Here is a 15931-nt window from a genome sequence, read left to right as displayed (position 1 = left end):
TCAAACATGAGGTGGATGCTTAGACTCCGGCCTTTACTCTAATTCCCTCAACCCAAAACACTAATCTAACTCCTCACATCCCTGTCCCTAACCCTAATCTGACTTCTAACTCCCCACATCCCCGTCCCCAAACACTAATCTGACCTTTCACTCCTCACATCCCCGTCCCTAAACACTAATCTGATCTCTAACTCCTCCACATCCCTGTCCCTAAACCCAAATCTGACCTCTGAATCTACGATATCCCTGTCCCTAAACCCAAATCTAATCTCTAACTCCCCCAACATCCCTGTACCTAAACACTAATCTGACCTCTAATTCTTCCCCATCCCTGTCCCTAAACCCAAATCTGACCTCTCATTCCTCACATCCCCGTCCCTAAACCTTAATCTGACATCTAACTCCTCACATCCCTGTCCCTAAATCCTAATATGACCTCAAACTCCATAAAACTATATGAAATAGGAACAGAATTTGGCCATTCAGCCCATCGAGTCCACTCCACTATTTCATCATGGCTGATACCAGATCCCATTCAACCCCATACACCTGCCCTCTCACCATATCCCTTGATGCCCCAACCAATCTGGAATCTATCAACTTCCGTTTTAAATATACCCATGGACTTGGCCTCCACCACAGGCTTTGGCAGAGCATCCCATGGATTCACTACTCTCTGGCTAAAAAAAAGTCCTCCTTACCTCTGTTCTAAAACCTCAATTTTGAGGCTGCACCCTCTAGTTTTGGATACACCCTCCAGAGGGAACATCCTCTCCACATCCACCTTAACTAGTTCTTTCAATGAGAACCCCCTCATATTCTTTTAAATTCCATTGAGTACAAGCTCAAAGCTGCTAAATGCTCCTCATGTGTTAACCCCTTCATTCCTGGAATCATCCTCATTAACCTCCTCTGGACTCTCTCCAATGACAATGCATCCTTTCTGAGATAAGGGGCCCAAAACTGTTGACTATACCCTTAAGTGAGGGCTGACTAGTGTCTTATAAAGATTCAGCATTATCTCCTTGTTTTTATATTCTGTTCCCTTTGAAATAAATGCCAATGTTTCATTTTCCTTCTTCCCCACAGACTCAACCTGTAAATTAACCTTCTGGGAATCTTGCACGAGGACTCCTGTCCCTTTGCACCTCGGATGTTTGAATTTTCTCTCCATTTAGATGGTAGTCCACACGATAGTTCCTTTTACCAAAATACATTATCATACATTTCCCAACACTACATTCCATCTGCCACTTTTTTGGCCATTCTTCCAATTTGTCTAAGTCCTGCTGCAATTGCATTGCTTCCTCAGCACTACCTACCCCTCCACCCAACATCATATCATCCGCAAACTTTGCCAAAGCCATCAATTCCAGTATCTAAATCATTAATAAATAATGTGAAAAGTAGTATTTCGAATACTGAACCCTGAGGAACACCACTAGTCACTGGCCGCCAACCAGAAAAGGCCCCCTTTATTGCCACTCGCTATTTCCTGCCTGTTAGCCATTCCTCTATCCGTACCAGTATCTTTCCTGCAGTGCCATAGGACTTTATCTTGTTAAGCCGCATGTGAGGTACCTTATCAAATGCCTTCTGAAATCTAAGTAAGTGACATCCACTTCCTCTCCTTTATACACCCTGCTTGTTACTTCCTCAAATAATTCCAATGGATTTGTCAGGCAAGATTTATCTCTACAGAAACCATGCTGATTTTGACTTATCTCCAAGTACCCCAAAACCTCGCACTTAATAATGGACTCCAGCACTTTCCCAACAATTGAAGTTAGGCTAACTGACCTATAATTTCCTCTCTTTTGTCTTCCTTCCTTCTTAAAGACTGGAGTGGCATTTGCAATTTTCCAGTCCTCCAGGACCATGCCACAATCAAGTGATTCTTGAAAGTGATCCCTGTCCCTAAAACCTAACCTCACCTCTAACTCCCCACATCCCTGTCCCTATCTCCTAATCTGACCTCTAAACCCTCACGTACCTGTCCCTGTCCCTAAACTGACCTCTAACTCACCACATCCATGTCTCTAAACCCTAACATGACTCCTAACTCCTTTCTCTGGCTCCAAAACCATCCTTACCAACCTAAAAAAAGAAGCTTGGATCACACATAGGTACCTGGACAGAAAAGCCCCTCAAAAACACCTGAACCGTATTTGTTCACCGGCACCGTGCCTTCTCTCAACTGGATTAGATGCAGGTCTTCTGAGGATAGATTAATCAAGATTGATCTCGAGAGTAGGTTAAAATTGTCAGCACAACAGGCCCCTAATCTTTAGGAAGATTTAGAACATAAAACAGTACAGCACAGGCCCTTCAGTCCACAATGTTGTAGCAACCTTTTAACCTACTCCAAGGTTAACCTAACCATTCCCTCTCACAAAGCCCTCCAATTTTCTTTCAGCCATGTACCTAAGAGCTTTTAAATGACCTAATGTATCTACCTCTACCACCACAAAACCCATTCCCTGTTAAAAGCCAATGTCTGACAGCACCCCACATACTTTCCTCAATCATCTTAACATTATTATGGTTGATGTACATGAGGAAACAATAAATTGGGAGGTGCATATGGGGTAGCATTTCTGGTGAACCCTTTCTGGGGCAGCTCACTCACCTTGGGTCCCCACCAGTTCTTACCCTTGGCTCCAAGTAGCTATTTACATGTGACAGTGGCCACGCCCCAGTACACTGCTTCGACAGACGGGTTAAACCAGGTGAGGGTAGCCGGCAGGTCTCATACCCTGGTGAGATGGGGACATGCCTGTCCTAGCCTGCGAAGTCAGCTCTGGGGGACTGGCCAAAGGAGGTCTACAGTGAGATACAACAACCAGGAAAACAAATCTGTGATGCTTCATGGAGAACAAAGGGTATGACACGGCACACAACACAGGAAGGTCATGGTTATCCATTGCTACCAAGGACCGCTAATATTTGACCAGTTTGTAATGACCACTTGTACCACTAGACCCAGGCTTCTGAGGTCAAGAGCATTGAACCCAATCAGTGGCTTTTCCCACTTCAAAAACTCTCCTGCACAGGTTTCCTGTCATCGTCGGATATAATGGATAAACAATCAAGTGTAAGTGAGTTCTCAATGGTCAGTGTAGACTCAATGGCCCAAGGGGCTTGTCCATTCCTCTATAAAAATCAAAGAGCGCAGATACCAGAAATCTAACACAAACTGAAAAATGCTGGAAAGACAGAATGTCAACCAGCATCTGTGGAGGGAGAAGCAGCAGTAAGGTTTCAGGTTCGCTGGCTTGACGCTGGGTTCTGTGTGCTGTTACACTGCAGGAATGCATTCATTCAGGGACTGAAAACTAGAAGCTGTCCTCATAACACCATAAGACATAGGAGAACAATTAGGCCATTCGGCCCATCAAATCTACTTGCCATTCCATCATGGCTGATTTATTATCCCCCTCAACCTCATTCTCCTGCTTTCTCCCCGTAACCTCTGACACCCAAACTAATCAAGAACCTATCAACCTCTGCTTTAAATATACCCAGTCAATTGACCTCCATAGACTCACCTGGCTGAAGAAATTCCTCCTCACCTCTGTTTTACTGGGATATCCTTTCATTCTGAGGCTGTGCCCTCCAGTCCTAGACTCCCCCACTATAGGAAATATCCTCTCCATATCCACTCTATCTAGGCCTTTCAATATTCAATAGGTTTCAATGAGATCACCCCTCATTCTTCTAAACTCCAGTGAGTACAGGTCTAGAGCCATCAAATGCTCCTCATATGTTACCCTTTCATTCCTGGGATCATTCTCATGAGTGTTGTGTGGACCTTCTCCAATGCCTGCACATCCTTTATTGGACAAGAGGCCCAAAAATGTTCAATATACTCCAAATGCGGTCTGGCTAGTGCCTTATAAAGCCTCAACATTACATCTTTGTTTTTATATTTAATCCTCTTAAGATGAATGCTAAGATTATGTTGCCTTCCTCACCGCTGACCCTTTTAGGCAATCGTGCACGGGTACTCCTAAGTCCCTTTGTGCCTCTGATTTCTGAATTTGCTCCCGATTTGCTTCTCGCCTCTCCAAACAATGAATCTTGTCTGGTGAGTTGGTCAGGGCTCTGGGAGTATGGCTACATGCTTTGTGAACAACATACCTTGGGTCCCCGCTGTCGAGGAGATTTCCCCAGCAGCTTTTCATCATCCTCCTCGCACTGCTCCAGCAGGTCCAAAATATCTTCTTCCTTGAGAAAAATTAATGTGAACCATTTGCATTAAGAAAACAATTAGCCTGATTTCATCAGTGGGGAAACTACTGCATAAGGTCAAAGCACAAGTTCAAGTTTATTTTCATCCCCCTTTACATGTAGGACCATAAGACCATAAGATATAGGAGCAGAATTAGGTAATTTTCCCATCAAGTCTGCACCGCCATTTTATCATGGCTGATCCAGTCTTCTGCCTTCCTCTCCTGTATCCCTTCATACCCTGACCAATCAAGAATCTATAAACCTCTACCTTAAATTTACATAAAGACTTGGCCTCCACAGCTGCCTGTGGCAAAGAATTCCACAGATTCACCATGCTCCAGTTCAAAGAAATACCTCCTCATCTCCATTCTAAAAGGACACCCCTCTATTCTGAGTCTGTGTCCTCTAGTCTTAGACTCTCCCACCATAGGAAACATCCTCTCCAATGTGGTCGTGAATCTTTCAGAGGGTAGGCCTCAAAATCCCCGGTCTTGCCTGCTTTTGGTGACCGAGAAGGAGGTCAAATCGTTCGGACAGAGATGGCGCTCAGTACTCGGTGTCGGAGAGCTGATCAGAGCTCAAAGTTTTCGGATGACTCAGAGTCGGATTGTGGTTGGCATGGCAGGGAGAGTTTTTCTTCCCTCTCCCGACTGCGTGAGATGTGGGACATTTGAGAGACTTTGAACTTTACTGTGCTCACGGACTTTCTTCATCAAGTTATGGTATTGTTACATTGTTGTAACTATATGTTATAATTATGTGGTTTTGTCAGCTTTTTAAGTCTTGGTTTGTCCTGTGTTTTGTGATATCACACCGGAGGAATAATGTATCATTTCTTAATGTATGGATTACTAAATGACAATAAAAGAGGACTACGTGTCTTCATAATCATCATCATCCACTCTATGACTCTATAACTCTATGAGTTATACCAGCAAACAAAACAATATTCCCCCAGACCATGGTGACCTACAAAACATGTATCATACACTGCACATAAACTAAAATATTCCCATAAACGAACTAAACAAAGTATGTGTAGTGCACAGCACATTAAAAAATCTTTATTGTCACAAAGTTATTGTTACACACAAAATGTTGGAGGGACTCAAAAGCATCTATAGACTGATGAAGGGTGTCAACCCAAAACATTGACTGTTCATTTCCCTCCACAGATGCTGCCTGACCTCAGTTCCTTTGCCATTTTGCATGTTTTGCTCAAGATTTCCAGCATTTGCAGAAATCTCGTGTGTCAGGCGGCATCTGTGGATCTTAGGAAAGAGCAGATGTTGTGATAACCCGCTTTTCCCCTTTGCACTTACTACCTGACCCACTGTGAATTTCCAATGCCTTCCGCACTTAGATTTCCAACATTTATATTTTATTGCCTTTGAAGAGAAACTATTCTGTGCTTTCCCTTCTCTGTGTTGAGATTTTGCGTTAACTGTATGTTTCTTCATGAAGTTGTCACTTTGGTAGATGCCCCATGAGTGTGAACAATAATCAAGGTCAAAGTCAAGTTTATACTCACGTACCCTAGACAACACTGCAGCTCTCCCCAACCATTACCTCCACACCTTAAATGCATGTCATTGAGTCATGAAGAGTTACAGCACAGAAACAGGCCCTTCAGCCCATCTAATCTGTGCTGAACTGTTATTCTGGCCAGTTCCATTGACCAGCACCTATGTCATAGCCCTCCATAACCCTTCCACCAACATACCTATCCAAACATTTCTTAAATGTCAAAATAGAACCCACATCCATCACTTCTGCTGGCAGCTCGTTCCACAACCTCACCACCCTCTGAGTGAAAAAGTTCCCCCCAGGTTCCCCTTAAATATTTCACCTTTCACTCTTAACCTATGAACTCCAGTTGTAGTCTCACCCACCCTCAGTGGAAAAAAACTGCTTGCATTTACCCTCTCTATACCCCTCAAAATTTTGTATACCTCCATCAAATCTCCCCTCAGTCTCCTACAGTCCAGGGAATAAAGACTTAAGCTATTCAAACTTTCCCTATAAAGGACCAGATAGTGCAGACAATGAGAGGACGTTTCCAATAGTGGGGGAGCCTAGAACCAGAGGGCACAGAGTCAGAATACAAGATGTCCCTTTAGATCAAAGATGAGGAGGAATTGCTTCAGCCAATTGGTGGTGAATCTCTGAAATTCATTGCCACAGATGGCTGTGGAGGCCAAGTGACTGAGTATATTTAAAACGGAGGTTGATAAGTTCTTGATTAGTAAGGGTGTCAAAGTTTACAGGCAGAAGGCAGGAGAATGGGTTTGAGAGGGAAAATAAATCAGCCATGACCAAATGGTGGAGCAGACTCAATGGGCAGGGGCCCAATTCGGCTCCTACGTCTCATGGTGTTACCACCCAGGTCCTTGTGCTCACTCTCCTCACAGTTTTGCGGCTTCCCTACACACACACACACACACACACACACACACACACACACACACACACACACACACACACACACACACACACACACACACACACACACACACACACACACACACACACACACACACACGGATGATAGAAAAATGGAGGGCTCTGTAGGAGGGAAGGTTAGTTTGATATTTGTGTTCGTCCATCGTCGTCGATGAGGGCCTCGACACCATAATGATGGTGTCGAGACTAGCGCGTGATTTGGATTTAAGTGAAGGAGAGTTGCGCAGCGTCAGCCTCACTCTCTCTTCCCAATTCTCATCTGGATCCAGTGGCAAGACAGAGTCGAGACGGCTGGAGATGGGACTAGGCGCAGTGGATGACCAGGCCGTCTTCTGTATCCTGTCCTGCTCTATACATTCCACAACGCTTCTTGAGCGTTGGACTTTCCATTGGTCTCGTCCGCTCAATCCGCCAGAGTCTGTCTTCACATGCAGGGATAGACAATTCCCAAGTTTGATATTCGAGTAGGTTAAAAGGTCGGTACAACATTGTGGGCCAAAGAGCCTACACTCTGCTGTAACGTTCTATGTTAGTGTTCCAGTAGCGCAGCAGTTAGCTACTGCAGCTCAGGGTGTTGAAGCTCGGAGTTCAGACCCAGCATCGTCTGTAAGGAGTCCTCTCCATGAAATAAGGGGGTTTCCCAGGAGTCCTCCATATTGAATGTGTGGGTTTCCCGGGAGTCCTCCCCATGGAATGCGTTGGTTTCCACGGGAGTCCTCCCCATGGAATGTATGGGTTTCCAGGAGTCCTCCCCATGGAATGCGTGGGCTTCCTGGTGCCCTCCCCATGGAATGAATGGGTTTCCCCGGGACTCGTCCCCATGGAATGCGTGGGTTTCCTGGAAGTCCTGCCCAAGGAGTGCGTGGGTTTCCCCAGGAGTCCTCCCCATGGAATGCATAAGTTTCCCTGGGTGTCCTCCCCATGGAATCGATGGGTTTCCCCAGGAGTCCTCCTCATGGAATGCATGGGTTTCCCAAGAGTCCTCCCCATGGAATTGATGGGTTTCCCCAGGAGTCCTCCCCATGGAATGTGTGGGTTTCCCCAGCAGTCCTCCCCATGGAATGGTGGGTTTCCCGGGAGTCTTCCCCATGGAATTGGTGGGTTTCCCAGGAGTCCTCCCCATGGAATTGGTGGGTTTCCCAGGAGTCTTTCCCATGGAATGTGTGGGTTTCCCCGGGAGTCCTGCCCATGGAATGCGTGGGTTTCCCCAGGGAATGCGTGGGTTTCCCGGGAGTCCTGCCCATGGAATGGGTGTGTTTCTTCCCTAGTTCAAAGACGTGCCAGTTAATAGGTTAATTGATCATTGTAAATTGTCCTGTGATTAGATTAGGGTTAAATTGGGGTTGTTGGAGTTGTCAGAGGTTGCTGCATTATGAACCAGAAGGGCTTATCCGAGCTGGATCTCTAAATAAAACAAAATTTTTCTCTCTCTCTCTCACACACACACACACACACACACACACACACACACACACACACACACACACACTCACACACTCTCACTCACACAGACACACACACTCACTCACCCAGATCCACACACAGATGCACACACAAACACACATACAGGCAGACACATATAGACACACACACACACACACACACACACACACACACACACACACACACACACACACACACTCACTCAGATGCAAGATGCACAAACACACACACAGGCAGACACGTATAGACACACACACACACACACACTCACACACATTCACTCACACAGATCCACACACAGATGCACAAACACACACACAGGCAGACACGTATAGACACACACACACACACACACACACACACACACAAACCCTGCCAACAGATCATTCCGTTCCCACATCCGAGGGTCCCTGGTGACCGTTACCTTCATGTGGTTCAGTGGGTTGCTCAGCTCCTTCTGCAGAGATGTGGCTCTGCTCGCCAGGAAAGTCTGGAAGGCAATGCAGAGCAGCTTCTCGTATTTCTCCAGCAGCTGCTTGTCATCGGGCGGGTAGATCCTCCTGAGTTGCCAGAGAGATGGAGAGACGGAGAAGGGACCATAATGACGGAGGTGTAAGAAAACACAACAACTCCTCCCACTTCCCCATGTCCCTAGCCTTCCAAGAACCCCCACTCATACTTCCAGCCCTGACCAGCCATTTGGAAATACCGTGTGTTGCCGTTAGAAAAGATCTACTGGCTTTGCAGATGGTGCAGAAAGGTTCACCAAGTTGATTCTGGGGATGAGGGGAGTTGGTCTACGAGGAGAGACTATTGTGTTCAGATCTGGTCGCCTCATCATAGGAAGGATGTGGAAGCTTTTGAGAGAGTGCAGAGGAGATTTACCAGGACGCTGCCTGGATTAGAGGGCATGTCTTATGAGGACTGGTTGAGCGAGCTAAGGTTTTTCTCTTTAGAGCGAAGTCGGATGAGAGGTGACTTGGCAGAGATGTACAAGTTGATAAAAGGCATAGATTGAGTGGTAGAAATTGGTAAAACAAGGCAGCTTACATTTAAGGTAACTGGAGGAAAATATAGGGGAGGTGTCAGTGGTAGGTTTTTTTCACACAGAGAGTGGTAGGTGCATGGAACAGCCTGCCAGGGATGGTGGTAGAGGTAGATACATTCCCTAGGGGCATTTAAGAAACTGTTAGATAGACATGTAGATGATAGAAAAATGGAGAGCTAATTGGTGAGCTAAATGGACATCTTTTTAATATAACCATATAACAATTATAGCACGGAAACAGGCCATCTCGGCCCTTCTAGTCCGTGCCAAACTCTTACTCTCACCTAGTCCCACTGACCTGCACTCAGCCCATAACCCTCCATTCCTTTCCTGTCCATATATCTAACCAATTTAACTTTGAACGACAACATCGAACCTGCCCCTACCACTTCTGCTGGAAACTCGTTCCACACAGCTACCACCCTCTGAGTAAAGAAGTTCCCCCTCATGTTACCCCTAAGTTTTTGCCCTTTAACTCTCAACTCATGTCCTCTTGTTTGAATCTCCCCCCCCTCAATGGAAAAAGCCTATCCATGTCAACTCTATCTATCCCCCTCATAATTTTAAATACTTCTATCAAGTCCCCCCCTCAACCTTCTACGCTCCAAAGAATAAAGACCCAACTTGTTCAACCTGAAGGCTGTGCCTTCTAGTGCTCTCCACATCCACTCTATTGAGGCCTTTCAATATTCGATAGGTTTCAATAAGATCTCCTCTCATTCTTTAAACTCAACTGAGTACATGCTCTGAGCCATCCAACGGATTTCAGACGTTAACTTTTCCATTTCCGGGCTCTGGTTGCAAGAGGAGATTGGAGAGGCTGGGCTGCAGAGGGGTGATCTTAGAAAGATTTAATAAATTATGAGGGGCTTAGACAGAATCAGAAATCAGTCTCAGAGTCAGGCTTAGTATCATATGTGATAAAATTTGTTAGGATAAGATAGGAAAAGGATAGATAGAGGGTATTTTCCCCAGAAGAGTCTAGTACTAGAGGACCCAGGTTTAAGGGAGGAAGGCCAGGGAGGGAGTGGGGGGGGTGCAAAAGGGAGGGGGGGAGGGAGAGAGAGAAGGAAGGGGAAAGAGGGCCTGAATCTATTCTTCTGCTCCTCTCTCCCTCTCCACCTCTTCACTCGGTACTCTTGGCAGCATGGAGTCATACAGCAGAGACACAACTGGTCAATGTCAAAGTGCCCACCAAAACTAGTCCTTTTTGTCTGCGTTTGCCCCTATAACATTATGTTCCCCATTTTCCCTCAATTTAGATGTAGAGATACAGCACCGTAACAGGGCCTTCCAGCCCAATGAACCCGTGCTGCGCCATTACACCCATGTGACAAATTAACCTCCTAACCTGTATGCCTTTGGGCTGTGGGAGGAAACCAGAGCACGTGGAGGAAACCCTCGTGCATACGGCAAAGGCGTACAAATTTGCCTATAGAGGACGCTGGAATTGAACTCTGAAGTCTGAAGTCCTGAGCTGTAATAGCATCGTGTTAACCACTACACTACCATGGCGCTCCAGGCATTCAGTATTTCTTCCAGCATTGTGTGTGTTACCTGAGATTTCCAGCATCTGCCGAATCTCTCACGTCTGCACAGAGATCAGATGTTGGGACTACATTGTGTTTAGCTTTCATGTCTAATCTGGCAGGGATCCATTAAAATTGGGATAAGATATCAGTGTCTACAGTACACATAACTGCTGTGTTACTGATTGTGGGGCACTAATGTGCCTCAGTTTGGAGAATAAAGCTGGTAGCGTTAATTCCATCATCTCCAAGTGGATCCTACCACCAAATACATCTTTACCTCCCCCCCACCGCCCCCCCCCCACTTTCTGCAAGGATCATTCCTTCCGTGATTCCCTTGTCCATCCGTCCCTCCCCACTAATCTCCCTCCTGGCACTTATCCCTACAAGTGGCAGATGTGCTTTACCTGTCCATTCACCTCCTCCCTCAGTCCCATTCATGGCTCCAAACAGTCCCTCCAGGTGAGGCAATGCTTCACCTGTGAACCTGCAGGGGTCACCTATTGTGTCTGGTGCTCCTGATGCAGCCTCCTCTACATTGCTGAGAGCCGTTGTCAACTGGCCGACTGTTTTGTTGAGGATCTCAGCTTCATCCAATGCACAGCACAATTTCCTGGTGCCCAACCATTTCAATTCCAACCCCCATTCCTGTTTGAAATGTTGGCCATGGTCTCCTGTTCTGCCACAATGATGTGACTCTCAGGTTGGGGGAGCAGAGCAGCATATCATATTCTGTGTAGATAGTTCCAACATGATGATATGAACATTGATATTTCCTTCCCATAATTCCCCCCCCCCCACTTTCATCTTACCTCTTCTCCTCACCAACCTAATACCTCCCTTAGGTGCTCTTCCTCCTTCCATTTCTCCCGTGGTTCACATTCCCTTCCTGTCAGATTCCTTCTTTTCCAGCCCTTTGCCTTTTGCACCTGTCACCTTCCGGCTTCGTATTTCATCCCCCTCTCCCGTCCACCTAGCTTCACCTGTCACCTTCCGGCTTTGTATTTCATCCCCCTCTCCCGTCCACCTAGGTTCACCTGTCACCTTCCGGCTTCGTACTTCATCCCCCTCTCCCGTCCACCTAGGTTCACCTGTCACCTTCCAGCTTCGTACTTCATCCCCCTCTCCCGTCCACCTAGGTTCACCTGTCACCTTCCAGCTTCGTACTTCATCCCCCTCTCCCGTCCACCTAGCTTCACCTGTCACCTTCCAGCTTGTCCTCCTCCCACTCCCCCCACCTTCTTATCCTGGCTGCTTCCCTCTTCCTTTCCAGTCCTGATGAAGGGTCTCGGCCAGAAATATCGACTATTTACTCATTTTCATTGATGCTACCTGACTTGCTGGGTCCTTTCAGCATTTTGTGTGTGTTGCTCTGGATTTCCAGCAAATGCAGGATCGCTTGTGTTTATTCACCTGTAATTCCCCAGATTCTGATTTTCATGCTCCTCCCGTAGGATCTGCTTGCGGACTTGAGAAAGTCTCTCCTTCTGCAAGTAGATGGAGAGAAAACAGCTGATTCAGGTTCAGGTCTAACCACCACATGTACATTGAAGCGTGCAGCGAAACGTGGCATTTGTGTTTACAGTCAACGTGACCTAAGGTTGTGCTGGGGTCAGCCCGCAAGTGTCGTCACACATTCCTGCAGCAATATAGCTTTACCCACAATGCTCAGAACAACGCAATCATCGACATCAGCAAGAGAAAAGCGAAACTTCTTCTAATCCACCTACACTCCTACACACACAGACAGGCTTCCAGTCCCAGTACAGGCCGCCTCCAGGCCTCCAGTCCTTGGCTTTATACCGAGCTTTTGTCTGTGTGCTTGTCGCAAGGATGAGAGGATCTTCAGGGTCTCCCTCCCCACTGCTTGTGACATTCACTGGAGGCATTGCAGACAAAGGGCCCAAAGTATTGTTGAGGGTCCCTACCACCCATCCCACAATCTCTCTGACCCACGACCATCAGGAAGGAGGTACAGGAACACCAGGACTAGGACTGCCAGACTGGGTAACAGCTTCTTCCCCCAGGCTGTGGGTCTAATGGATACCCTGCCAATGAGGACTCAGCACTGGGACAGCGAGCTGTTTACTGTTTACCTGTGCTGTGCACTACATGCATTTTGAATTATATTTCATTAACATTGATGGTAATATTTTGCTTTATGTGCTGCATGTGATATATGATTTATGATCTGGAGGAATGTAGTTTGGTTTGATCGTACAGTCTGTTCATAATAAACCTAAACTTAAACTTGATGTCACTGGGGGCAGGAGAGCTCGATTTACCTGAAGAGGTTGATAGTTTTTCTCTTGGAACACAGAAGGCGGAGGGGTGACGTTACGGAGGTACATAAGATCATGGAGGGTGTAAGTAAGTTGGAGATTCAGATTCATTTTTGCTTTAAATATACCCACAGACTTGGCCTCCACCACAGTCTGTGGCAGAGCATTCCACAGATTGGCCACTCTTTTAAAAAAAATTGCTCCTTTCCTCTGTTCTAAAGAGCAGCCCCTCAATTCTGAGGCTGTGCCCTCTCGTTCTGGAAACCCCCACCATGGGAAACATCCTCTCCACATCCATCCTATCTAGTCCCTTCAACATTCGGTAGGTTTCAATGAGATCCCCCACATTCTTCTAAGTTCCAGTGAGTACAGACCCAAAGCTGCCACACCATTCGTTCCCAGAATCACCCTCATGAACCTCCTCTGGACTCTTTCCAAAGACAACACATCTTTTCTGAGATATGAGGCCCAAAACTGTTGACAATACTCCAAGTGCAGCCTGACTAGTGTCTTATAAAGCATTATCTCCTTGCTTTTATATTCTATTCCCCTTGAAATAAATGCCAATATTGCATTTGCTTTCTTTACCACAGACTCAACCTGTAAATTAACCTTCTGGGAGTTTTACACGAGGACTCCTAAGTCCCTCTGCACCTCTGATGTTTGAATTTTCTCCCCACTTAGATAGTAGTCTGCACTTTTGTTCCTTTTACCAAAATGCATTATCGTACATTTCCCAACACTGTATCCCATCTTCCACTTTTTTGCCCATTCTTCCAATTTGTCTAAGTCCTGCTGCAATCGCATTGCTTCCTCAGCACTACCTACCCATCCACCTATCTTCGTATCATCTGGAAACTTTGCCACAAAGCCATCAATCCCATTATCTAAATCATTGACGAACAATGTGAAGACTAGCATTCCCAATACTGAAGAGCACCGCTAGTCACTGGCAGCCAACCAGAACAGGGTGGAGGTTTCTTACCAGCTCCTCTCTCCTCCTCTGGAGCGAGTGTCTCTGCTTCTCCCACTCGGAGGAGGAAGGTGACAGGCGCTTTCCTGTCCCCTGGCCATAGAGCCGCCTCTGGGCCTCTGCCTTCTGCTGAACAAGGTTCTTCCTGCGATCACTGGTGCTGGAGCAGAGAAACACAAGGCCTACTGACCCAGGGAACAGCGAGGCAGACGGAGAGCATGGCGAGGCCGATGGAAGGGGTCGGCGAGGCCGATGGAAGGAGGCAGTGAGGCCGATGGAAGGGGGAAGCGAGGTTATTGGAAGGGGTCGGCGAGGCCGATGGAAGGGTTCAGCGATGCAGGGGAAGGGCGGCAGGGCTGAAGGAGGGAGACGCAACTCAAACCCAACCCATTCCTCAAGGGAGGCCAAACATGTCAGGGATGGGATTTCTGAATTATTCTGGTGCCCAAGGAGGCTATTCAGTCCGTCAACCATTGGCAGATGCTGGAACACTTCATACTATAGCCCTGCCAATGTTCTAAGTTCCTAAAGCACAGTTCTTGGCTCACTCAACGCCCACACTGATTCTCCCCCACATACAATGACCTCACCCCACACACTAACCCCATCCCTTGTGCATTGACTCACTCTCTCCCACACAGTCCCTCCCTCACTCTCATACACACACTCTCTCTTTCCCTCCTCCTCCCTCACATACAGGCTCCTCTCTCCACAGATGCTGGTTGACCCACTGGGTTCCTCCAGCAGTTTGTATTTGGTCTCCCTCTTTGCCTCTCCCTCGATCATTTGTGTTCTCTGAGAACCCTTGCCTCAAAGGCGGGCGTGGAGACCTCTGCAGGTCAGCAATGCTGCTCGAACAACAAGCGGACCTTGCGTTTCATTGTAACTTACCGCACATTCAACAGCTTCAAGGCGTGGACCAGGACTCCCTTCTTCACATCGTAGTCTATCTTCTGATCTGTTCCAAAGCTCGGAGCTCGGTTAATCTTGCGGTCGGGATGGGAGAGAAGTGGAAAGAAAACGTTCTTGAAGAACAGCTGTTTTGCTAAATTCAAGTTTGAAGATTGTTTAACGGCATTTCCAGTGTACAAGTGTAAAGGAAAATGAAATAATTGTTACTCCGGGTCTGATGCAGCACAAAAAACACAAAAGATAAAGAACACAATAATGATAAAAACACAATAAATATAAATACGTAAGATAGCTGGTATGCATCGACTGATTATATGTCCATAAAGTGATGCTAGGCACAGGAGTGTCTGTACATAAGTGACTCTGATAGGAAATGATAAAGTAGTGGTGGATGGGGGTGTGGAGGGGTGGGCTAGTGGGTGGAGGTGTTGATTGGCCTTACTGCTTCAGGAAAGTAACTGTTTTATGGTCTGGTTGTCCTGGTGTGGATGTTACATAGCCTCCTTGCTGATGGGAGTGGGGCAAAAGTCCATGAGAGGGTGGGTGGGATCCTTCATGATGTGACTGGCCCTTTTCTGACACCTCTCTGTACATATGCCTTGATGATGCGTAGGCTGGTGCCGATGATGCATTGGGCAGTTTTGACATCCCATTGTTGAGCATTCCTGACTGCCACAGTGCAGTTTTTTAAAAGTTCAAAAAATGGGTTCAAGAAAGCTCATTCGCGTGGTGGAACTAGTCAATCAGCCCATGACTCTATCAGACTCCCATTAGGTCAGAAGAGGTGGTCAGCAGCTATACTTCATTAGGAGATTTAGTATGTCATCAAAGATTTCAGCAGATTTCTACAGATGTAATGTGGAGGCCGTTTGCATCGCCATCTGACATGGGGGCACCAATGCACAGGAGTGGAAAAAGCTGCAGAGAGTTGTAAACTCAGCCAGCTCCATCATGGGCACTAGCCTCCCCAACATTGAGGACATCTTCAAAATACAATGCCTCAAAAAGGCAGCATCCATCACCCAGGACGTGTCTTTACAAGACAGCA

The 15931-nt window shown here is 46.7% G+C and overlaps 1 protein-coding gene across 1 annotated transcript in view; it reads right to left on the bottom strand.

Annotated features, from left to right (window-relative positions):
- The window catches only part of ttll7 (tubulin tyrosine ligase-like family, member 7), a 214661-nt gene that overhangs the window by 72673 nt on the left and 126057 nt on the right, over positions 1-15931 (bottom strand). Inside the window, exons 10-14 of the mRNA XM_072274584.1 lie at positions 14863-14957; positions 13984-14131; positions 12130-12203; positions 8564-8699; positions 4141-4227 (exon numbers count right to left, since the gene is read on the bottom strand). Of these exons, the coding sequence (XP_072130685.1) occupies positions 4141-4227; positions 8564-8699; positions 12130-12203; positions 13984-14131; positions 14863-14957 (540 nt within the window). The remainder of the gene's footprint in view (positions 1-4140; positions 4228-8563; positions 8700-12129; positions 12204-13983; positions 14132-14862; positions 14958-15931) is intronic.

The sequence above is a fragment of the Mobula birostris genome, chromosome 12, assembly GCF_030028105.1.
Source record: "Mobula birostris isolate sMobBir1 chromosome 12, sMobBir1.hap1, whole genome shotgun sequence".
NCBI classification, from domain to species: domain Eukaryota; kingdom Metazoa; phylum Chordata; class Chondrichthyes; order Myliobatiformes; family Myliobatidae; genus Mobula; species Mobula birostris.
The sequence above is the reverse complement of the archived record's forward strand: the minus strand, read 5'-3'. Positions and strand labels throughout refer to the sequence as shown.